General features: G+C 39.6%; 1 protein-coding gene across 2 annotated transcripts; it reads right to left on the bottom strand.

The window, feature by feature from the left end:
- Window positions 1-1,735: 1,735 nt before the first annotated feature.
- LOC113653613 (inactive all-trans-retinol 13,14-reductase-like) lies at window positions 1,736-10,351 on the bottom strand. 2 transcript variants are annotated; one of them, XR_007143670.1, is made up of 12 exons: window positions 10,064-10,351; window positions 9,009-9,191; window positions 7,800-8,041; window positions 7,506-7,701; window positions 6,682-6,879; window positions 6,292-6,411; window positions 6,041-6,179; window positions 5,300-5,409; window positions 4,919-5,085; window positions 3,904-3,946; window positions 2,747-2,906; window positions 2,192-2,325 (listed from the first exon to the last, which is right to left on the bottom strand). XR_007143670.1 is itself a non-coding variant. In XM_027163310.2 (11 exons), exons 1-11 carry the CDS (start codon window positions 10,218-10,220, stop codon window positions 2,189-2,191), a joined length of 1,809 nt encoding a protein of 602 aa, XP_027019111.2. In that variant the 5' UTR covers window positions 10,221-10,347; the 3' UTR covers window positions 1,736-2,188. The 2 variants fall into 2 exon arrangements, 1 of the variants encoding a protein (XP_027019111.2); XM_027163310.2 differs by lacking the exon at window positions 3,904-3,946 and having other exon boundaries at window positions 1,736-2,325; window positions 10,064-10,347.

Raw genomic sequence — 10,351 nt, 5'->3', positions numbered from 1 at the left:
TCATTCATTCATTCATTCATTCATTTTCTACCGCTTATCCGAACTTCTCGGGTCACGGGGAGCCTGTGTCTATCTCAGGCGTCATCGGGCATCGAGGCAGGATACACCCTGGACGGAGTGCCAACCCAGGGCACACACACACACACACACACACTCTCATTCACTCACACACACACTACGGACAATTTTCCAGAGATGCCAATCAACCTACCATGCATGTCTATGGAGGAAACCGGAGTACCCGGAGGAAACCCCCGAGGCACGGGGAGAACATGCAAACTCCACACACACACAAGGTGGAGGCGGGAATCGAACCCCCAACACATGGAGGTTTGAGGCAAACGTGCTAACCACTAAGCCACCGTGCCCCCCTAATATATATACATAATAAATTAGTTTGGTGTTCATCAGAGCACTAAGGTCAAAGTCTACCGGTTTCTCCCTCTCATTCAAATGGCTTTCTATTTCATCTTGCTTTAGTTTTTTTTAATTCCTCTTCATCTTTCACAGAATACTTTACCTAAATAATTAGAAAAAAAAATGCCACATTTAGAACCCTTAAGCATTTATTTTATTGTCTGGAGGAACATCTTTCCCTTTACTACTATGTCTTTTCCTTTATTCGCAACCTTTTTGTCACAGGAACAACATTATAAGTATAAATGAAAGGAAATCCGAGCTTCTACATATAGTGAACCAGAGAATGTAACAGCCTCTAACTGCATGCTATGGTTTACAAAATGTTATTTTACCAGGAATCAGATTTTTCTCCGTCTGCCTTCTGACCTCCACCTGCTAGTTCAGCACAGTGGGAGTCTTCAGGAGATTGCACACTGAACTGCATTACTGTAACATGTCTGCTAATGTCAGTAATCCAGCGAACTACATGTGAGATGAGAGGAAACCAGAGAACGCAGAGGAATCCCACACAGACTAAAAGCTTATCTAAGAGCTGTGAGACGCTAACGTTACCTGGGCATGTTTTCATCAATTAGATAATGAACGGTCAAATATGCAATATACAAATACCATTAGTCAGTGAACTGGTAATTTAGATAAAATATCAATAAATCAGATCATCTCTAAGTGACCACATGATATCTCTGTATCTCACTGTGTTGACAGCGAATAGAGAAGAGCAGAGAGCTGGATGAGAGTTTGCATCCCGCTGCAGCTCCACACAGTGAAAGCATTCATCCCTCTCGCCTCCTAACCGTGTCTCCACCACAGCACTAGTCATTCATCAGGGTTCATGTTATGCCAACCAATCTGCACACTATTCCCAGAGGAAATGTCCACTTAGTTGACGAGGTGTGAGGTTTCCTGTAACGCCTTTGATTCCTGATCAGGAGCGAACCACACACAGGTCAGAACAACACCGGCATGAGGATTCACCTTAAACAGTTAAAGGCTTAATATCAGGTGTTGATTTGGGTTATTTATCCTGCCAGCACACAGGGACACACTTCCCTCTCTAGAGTAATATTCTGTCAAACCGTGTACTGAAATACAAATACAGGTCTATTAAGAGTGAGGAAATTCCCAAACACTATGATGTAAATGCAGAGTTAAACCAATGCCTTCCATCCATCCATCCATCATCCATCCATCCATCCATCCATCCATCCATCCTCTCTGTTCAGGGTTGCAGGAAATATATAATCTGCAGATTAAGAGTGCAAAGTTACAGCTCTAAGTGATAGTTATGGGTGGAAATGAAGGGGTGTGGTCTTTCTTTGCAATGTTATTAAAAAAATAATTTAATCTATGCATGAATTCCATATATACAGTAGATTTCAATTGAAACATATTGGATATGTTTGCTCTTTTATGGACATTTTTTAAATAATTTTTTATAAGGAATTAACAACAAATATTTCTTCCCGCATTTTTTTCTAACTTTTTCTGTTATTACAGCATTACATGTATGAATTCAAATAAATCTAGAAAGCGATCTAGAGGAATGAAAGTGTGTGACTGTGTGATGTAGTTTAAAAACGAAAAAAAAAATTACTGTAGGATGTCATTTTACCATGAATATTATGACATTTATAGAATGTTATATTTCTATAACATTTTGTAATCAAGATAAAATGCTAATTCATCGCTAATTAGCCGCTCATTGCTTCCATCGGTGGACGTAGCTTTTCCCTCTGATTCACTGCAGCTTTTTGACGTGTTCAGCAGTTCATCTCGCCTTCATCCTCTTCAGCTTCTTCTTTAGCATCATTAGGTCGATGTACACAATCTGTTTGAGCACCGTGGAAGCACAGAGAAGGCCACCGTGTAATGCACCTGCGATACCACAGCTAAACACGTCCTGACCTGCAAACCCGAACAAACACACAGAGTAACGTATTGGGTGAATAATCCATGGAATACAAGCTCACTGTGATGGAGCTCAACAAAAACAGGCACTCGTAGATATAACAATGAGGACAAGGAATCCTTAGGATTTCATAAAGATTCTATTGACCAACCCTTATTGACCAATTCTTTCCATAGCATGACTAACAACCATAGAAACATTTATGCCATTTAGTAGACACGCATGTCCAGAGTGACTTATCTCTTTTTGTATATACAGTATATAACTGAGCAACTGTGGGTTAAGGGTCTTGCTCAAAAGGCCCAGCAGTGACCAAACTCACAACCTTCCGTTCAGTGGCCTTAACCACTAAGTTCCCACATCCTCCACATACCAGACTCACTGTAGCTATGGAATATCACACAGGGCTTGTTGTACCTGAAATGAAGAGATTTTTGACAGGGGTATCACAACGGTTTCTGGCCAAAGCTTCTGCTTGGAAACGCTCCAAGTTGTGCTCAGCTGAGTACATGGCTCCAAGGTAAGAACCAAGATAGTGTGTGTTGGATAACGGACTGGAGACCTCCTGAAATACCAACTAGGGGAGAAAGAGGTAGAAAAACATGACAGAAAGTTCATGAATTAAAGCAACGGTTTTCAAGTGAATTCATACAAGTTATGTTTCAGCAGTGCAAAGCATGAAAACATGCGAACTTCAAGCCACAGTTACCATACGTTCACAGAAACTGGACAAGCCTATACTCAATCCTGTCTAACAATACAACCTGATGTAGTATTCTGCTTCTGTAGTCCATCCATCTCAAGGTTTGACATGGTGTGCATTCTGTGATGTCTTTCTTCTCAACACAGTTATAAAGCATGCTTGTTTCAGCCTTTTTGTTAGTGTGAAAGAGCCTGGACTCTGATCTCTCCGACACACGGGGTTGCAGCTCACTGGACATTTTTTGTTGTTTTGCACAATTGTGTAACTGCTGTCCATGGAAATCTCAGGTAATCAGCAGTCTTTCCAATCTAGGACTTTCCAATCTCCCCTTTATCTCCAACATCATAGAAAAGGTTGTAAAACAGCAGTTATGCTCATATCTACACAAGACTAACATTCATGAAATGTCAGGATACCAGTCAGGATCTGGGCCACATCCTAGCACAGAGACAGCACTGGTTCAAGTGGTAAATGACCTACTATTGGCCTCTGATCAGGGTTGAGTCTCTCTGCTGGTCTTACTTGACCTTACTGCAGCTTTTGACAATACTGACCATACTATACACCTTGTTGAACTAGAAAGCTAGAAAAGTCTGACAAGCCAAAAGTACTAGTACTAGTACCATAAGCAGCAAGACATCTGCTTTCTGATTACAGGGTAACTCTGGATGGACTTTGTTTCATCCTCTGCAGCAGTAAGATACCTTCTTGTGATGGAGCTTGAGGCTCATGTAGATAATATTACTAGGATTGTCCTCTTTCATCTCAGAACTATTGCTTAGAAATATAATGTCAATGACGTGATGCAGAAAAACTAGCTCATGCTTTTGTTACCTCTAGGGTTGATTATATATTATTGATAATGTCTTACTTTCTGGATGTTCCAGTAGGTGCATAAACAAGCTCCAGTTAGCCTAGAATGCGAGGGTTAGAGATGTTACTAAAATCAGAAGATATAAACACATCCCTCATATCTTATCCACACTATATTGGCTCCATGTCACATTTTCCATTACTTATAAAGCATTGAAATGTCTGGAGGTGCAGTACCTGTGTGAACTATTTTTTTATTTTTTTTTATGATCTTGGCATTCAAAACGCTATTAGGTTATCAGAAGCATACCTAATAGTACTGTGGAAGTCATGACCTAATGGTTAGAGAGTTGTGGGTTTGAGTCTCGGGCAGGCAATACCACGACTGAGGTGCCCTTGAGCAAGGCACCGAACCCCCCCAACTGCTCCCCGGGTGCCGCAGCATGAATGACTGCCCACTGTTCCGGGTGTGTGTTCACGGTGTGTGTGTGCACTTTGGATGGGTTAAATGCAGAGCACGAATTCTGAGTATGGGTCATGTCACTTTCACTAATATCCTGTCATTCTCTGCATCTCGGTCAAGCTACTCCTGATATACCAGTGAGTCTGAAAACTTCTGCTCTTCTGATCCATTCTGATGCACTACATCTGGTTAGAATCTCCTCACTTGGAGACCAGTCCAAGTGTGAAAAGACCCACATGGACATTCTTCAACAAGACATGACTGTTATACTTCAAATGGTTCCTCTCTTGGTTTGTTTCAAGGAGTTTTTCCTTTCCAACATCACCTCTGGCTTGTTCATTTGGGGTAAATTAAAAAAAAAATAAAGGTTAATAAAGGCTTCTATTCTATTCTGTACCCATTGTAATCCCAGACTGCTGTACTTTACTGACAGAACTGAAACCCAGTGTGAGCTGGTGTAGCCTCATTCTAAGGTCAAGATTTCAGAATGACATTTTTTTCACAATGAAGACATTTAGAAACTGCTCTGCCTTTATCTGTGCTCTAACTTTAATCGTCTGTGGCTTCGTTCAAATTATTAGCGCTGGTGCATCGTTGAAACGACGGCTACCTTGTCTCTCAGTTTGGGGAACTGGCTGCAGGCCCAGTCAAAGACATTGTTGGCAAATCTCATCTTGTAAGCTGAATAGTCATCCCCTCTTTTCCTTACTGGAGTGTCCTTCCACTCTTCAAACCATTCATACTTGACCATTATCAGCATGGTCATGCAAGATTTACCTGAAAAATGAACAGGACATGGTAATAATATTGGACTCAGTATTCAAACATTCAAAAATGAAGAGAAAGTCTTATTCTTCGAACGGACAGTAAACGGTGTGTGGTTCGAACTTGGAATCAGTACTGCATTTGGCATCGGATACTTGCCACATCACTGACCTGCATCTGGTAGTTTTAAAATCCAAACATTTTCTGCTGAATACTGAGGTTGTACCTGGTTGACGGATCTTTGACGTGGGATCTTTGGCAGATGGAAACGTAAAATACGTCATAGGAATGTTATCTGGAGCTTCCTCCTTCTCCAGACTGAAGTACTCATCCATCCTTAATATATAAACACAACATTAGAAGTGTAAAACCTCAGTGCAGTGCCACATGTGCTTAACAGGAATAGCTGTGCAGAAGCATGCTGGGTTTGAACATGTTCTTCCCACAGCCTGCAATATAATAAAAATAAAACCATGTCCAAGTGAAAAAAAGTGTTCTGGGTTTCTGAGTTCTGGGATTGTGCTGTGGTTAAATTTTTCTCAAGGATTAGACAACAGCACAACCTAGTGGGCTTTTTTATGAGAACAAGTCTGATGAGAAAACTAGAGCAAACATTTCAGAAAGTAAAATGTAAAGGAAAACTTCTTAAGGAAAACTAACAACCAATAAAATTACAAAGAATACAGATCCAATAAACTATCATATCTTCCTTTTACAAAGCAGATAATAAACAATGTTAAATGTAACAACAAACCAGTTTTCTTAATTATTCAAATAATTGATAATTAAAATAATAAACTGCTGTGGTATAAGGGGAATAAAACACTCCATAATATGCTGTTTATAAAATGAAAATATTTCACATCTGGTAGTAAAGGCTACTTGCTGCACTGATGTGCCCCATCAATTTTTTTTAACTATAACAAAACACCACATTGTGTCATATTCGGTACATAATAGTACTAACATGGCATCCATGTCATTAGACTTAAAGAGCCACGTGTTGTTGGATTTGATGCCCAGCTCCTCCTGTGTGGCATCGAAACCCGAGAACACTAAAAGACATCCTCGTCCAGGTCTCATCACATTCAGTCTCTTCTGAATCTCTGCAACATGAAATCATATCATGAAAACATAGGTCATGTTTAGTGCTGCATTTAACATGTATTAACATTTTAACACCTGATAATCCACCTAAAAAAGAAATAAAGTGATGACCTGGTTTGGTTTGTATATGTGGTGGAAGAAGTTTCTGAAAGGTGTTGAAGACTCCACAGTTGGAGATGATAACAGGAGCCCGCACTTCCACGTCTTCTTGGTTTTTTCTCACAGTGACGCCTAAAACAAAGCAAAATATACTACAGTGTGTTCCAGAGGTTCAGTAGAAATAATACCCAACAACTCATAAACTGTCACACTGTTTTGTATCATATTCATATCAATCATTGTGTTTTTAAGCTAAAAGAGGGAAAATTAGGCTAAAATCTAACTTTGCTAAACTGAACCCCATTCATCTGTGAGACTTCAGTGATTATTAATAAAACTATGGAAAAATCTGCGTTATAGTAAACATATTAGAATATGGCTGTAATCATCTCTCTCACTCACCATACGCAGCTCCGTTATTATCAAGCAGGATGCGATTTACAGGAGCACGGACCAGCACACGTCCACCGTATTTCTGAATGACCTTAGTGATGTGGAATGGGATTTCACTGGCACCACCTTTTGGGTAGTATGCTCCACGCTTGTAGTGGTGCAACAGCAAAGCATTAATGACACTGCTGGACTCTTTCGGTGGAACACCTGTCAATTAAAAAAATTAGTAACTAAATTCTAAAGAGTTTTATTGAATATTTTCACAGAAGTTATTTCCACACTTGTACTGTAGACTCTCGTCCTAATATCAAGGAAATATGACTATGTATTTGTCGGTAATTCTATATGAATATATGTATTTACATCTCATTTATAAAAATGAGCACTAGAGGGTTAAGGGCCTTTTTCAGGGGCCCAGAAGTTGCAGCTTGTTGGTACTGGGATTTGAGCTCACAACCTTCCAAGCAGTTTTCTAACACCTTAACCACTGAGCTACTACATTTCCATATATAGGTTATACCTGTAACTAAAAAGTCCAAAGCCTATTCCAGGAACATACCCTGAATGGGATGACACACTACCACAGGGCACCTGCACACACTCATAGCTTTGTGTACCCAATCCACCTACCAAAACATTTTTGGACAGTGTGATGAAACTAGAGAACATGTAGGAAACCCACTCAAACAAACAAACAAAAAAACCCAAGCTCAGGATGAAGCGAAGAACCCCGGAGCTCTTAGCCATCAACGCTACCTGTTGCACCACCATGCCACCACTGCTAGGTAAAACTGCCTGATTAATATATAGATTAATTACAAGAAGTGTCTCACCATAGAAAACATAATTGAAGATTAATTGGAGGTCCTTGTTGGAGGTCAGACTGTTGGCAAGTGTAGTGGCATCAGTGCCTACAAGGCGGAAGATGGAGGAGCAGAAATCAGCAATGCCACTTTTAAGCAGGAACAGTGCTATCCACTGAGGAATCAACTTCAGTGCAGTCAATAATGGTGTCTTCCTGGCTGAGATCTGAGGAAAAATACATGCATGTTTTTTTAGAGGGAAATGACAAAACTCCTCCAAAAGCTGAGAGATGATTCTGAGGTAAGAGATCTGATGTAAGATACCTTCATGATTTTGAAGAACTCCTCTACAGCTTTGGTATCATCAGGGAACTGTGCTTTCAGATGCTCCTCCATCTCAGTTTTGCCACTGTAAATTGTGTATTTCCTGACTTTCTCTCCGCTGCCTATCACTAAAGTGTCAAAATGCTTGTCCAGTTCCACAAACTGTAGTTGTCCTTCTGAGATCTGGTCCATAATGATCTTAAACAGACTGTTCTCATGGAGCTGACCAATGTAATGTAATCCTGTAGAGATAGATATACAGTATGACAGCACACTGCTGAAACCTGCATTTCTTTTATTTTTTTCTAATTGTTTTAACTTGAATTTTGTTGGTTGCGATAGCACATTAAACATGGGAAAAGGTCTGAACTAAAAGAACCCTTAAAATTCATCAAATTTGTTTGTAATTTATTTCTTATTTGTTCAAGTTACAACTAAGACCCTTCAGACTAGAACCATTTTTTACTGCAATAACAATTTTAGGTATGTTTTATTGGATTGAGACCTGGACTTGGGTTTTATCAACAACTCCTGTGTTGCTTTGGCATCACTGTCCTACTGATTTTTTTTTTAGTCTTAGAGTATCCATGGATCTTAAAATGCCCAATTACTTCTGAGGAAATGCATCACCACAGCATTGAATATCATGGGTCTTCAAAGCCACATCCCATTATTTAGCTGGGTCACTCTACTGCTTTCTGGCAAACTCAGACTCATAAAATTCCTTCATGCATTGACGCTGGGTTTTGAGCCATAGCCTTGTCTCACTAGCACCTGTGTGATATGATGCAGCTTTGATTTCCTCACAGTTCATACTTAGAAATCAAATAGTTTGGATAATATTTCAGAGTAATTTTCTGCGTTGTCTTCCTATGTCTATGAACCTCCATAGACTTTGCGATTACCTCTGATTACTTTTAAGAGGTTGAATATGTTTGCAAGGCACTGTACATATTTATTACTAGGCACAACTTAGCGGCTAATCAAGATTCTGGGCTACCAAGCTAGCCACATTGCATTAGCATCTTTTAAAATTATAGAGGCCTAAATGCCTGAATTCTTTAGCAACTACAATATGTTACAAATTATAACACTGAGTCGAGTTCATCTTCAGTTATCACTTTATCCCGGTCCGTGACATAAAGCTCTGTAGCTTATCACAGTGACCCTACAGATGAGGCAGGAATATACATGTTGAACATGTCTTACCTACATCAAACTCAAACCCTTTCTCTGTAAAAGTGTGGCAGCAGCCTCCAGCCTGGTCATGCTGCTCCAGTACCAGCACTCTCTTGCCTAGTTTGGACAGTGTAGCTGCCGCCGTCATGCCACCGATGCCACTCCCAATCACGATGGCGTCCAGATTCTCTGGAACCTTCTCTGTCCTGAAGCCTACAGGAAGAAATCACTAAAGTGTGAGAGCGATATTATTTTGATCAGGTTATGTAAAAAAAAAAAATCGTTTCTATCTAATAAAAATGGTAAAATGATCATAAAAAGGTTTAGATAAGCGTCTTTACACACTATAGGCAGTGGACAAAATTTGTTAATCTAATTAAGATAAGACAAGATAAAGGTGACATGTAGATATTTCTTTTGCAACGTCATCTAAAAAAAAACCTTATGCTCTATCTGCGACACTACTACTGCAAATAGATCCATGCACAATATATTTAATACATAGCATAATTACAATTTAATACAAATAAATATATTGCTCCAAAATTTAAAAAGCACATTTATAGACGCTGTTTGTTTTTACAACTGATAACTTGGTCCTGGCATTCAAATTAACCGTCTGCATTTTTTAAAATACAAAACGGAGTGAGACGCCGTGTAACAACTGGCTTTGCAAACTGAGGACACGACAGAGAAGTGCGTGTGAATGGAGGTCTATTAACAATAATATCCATAATCACACCAGGGTCAGACAGAGTAATCTCTGTGACTGGGAATAACCATGTGTTTTATATACCACATGTATAGGAAATGAGCATGACAACAGAAAAGTGTCTCTAGAATTCAAAAACCTTATTCTACTTCGATTTAATTTTTTTTTAAGTTTTTGTGTTTTATTTAAACAAAATATGTGTGATTCAGATGCCAATTTATGCTTTAAGCATGCGATGACGAAATTCACACAAACATCCAGGCATCACCTAATGTCAGTAACCCTAATAAACATAATCCAATTCTCCCTGTTATTGTTTTTTTTTTTTTTCCTTTTTCAAACCAACATGTACAGAATCCTCACACACACTCACCTTGCTTCAGAATTTTGGATCTCTTCTTCTGGTCCATCTCTAAAGGTCCGGGCGGTCTAACAGACTCCAGTGAGAAAGGGCTGGGTTTGCCAAACAGGAACCAGTAAGTACCGCCGGCCCAAACCAGAAACCACACCAACAGCACCAGGAACCACATCCTGAAGGAAACAACACAGCTGCTGTAGACAGAATGAGTAAAGCTGCACAGTTGCTGCTGCAGTGTTGTATGAACTGATTATTGTAGCACCACTGATGAAATTATTCTCGCATAAGCCATTTTATAACCAG

This window comes from Tachysurus fulvidraco, chromosome 8 (genome assembly GCF_022655615.1).
Source record: "Tachysurus fulvidraco isolate hzauxx_2018 chromosome 8, HZAU_PFXX_2.0, whole genome shotgun sequence".
NCBI classification, from domain to species: domain Eukaryota; kingdom Metazoa; phylum Chordata; class Actinopteri; order Siluriformes; family Bagridae; genus Tachysurus; species Tachysurus fulvidraco.
This window is presented reverse-complemented; position numbering and strand designations above follow the sequence as displayed.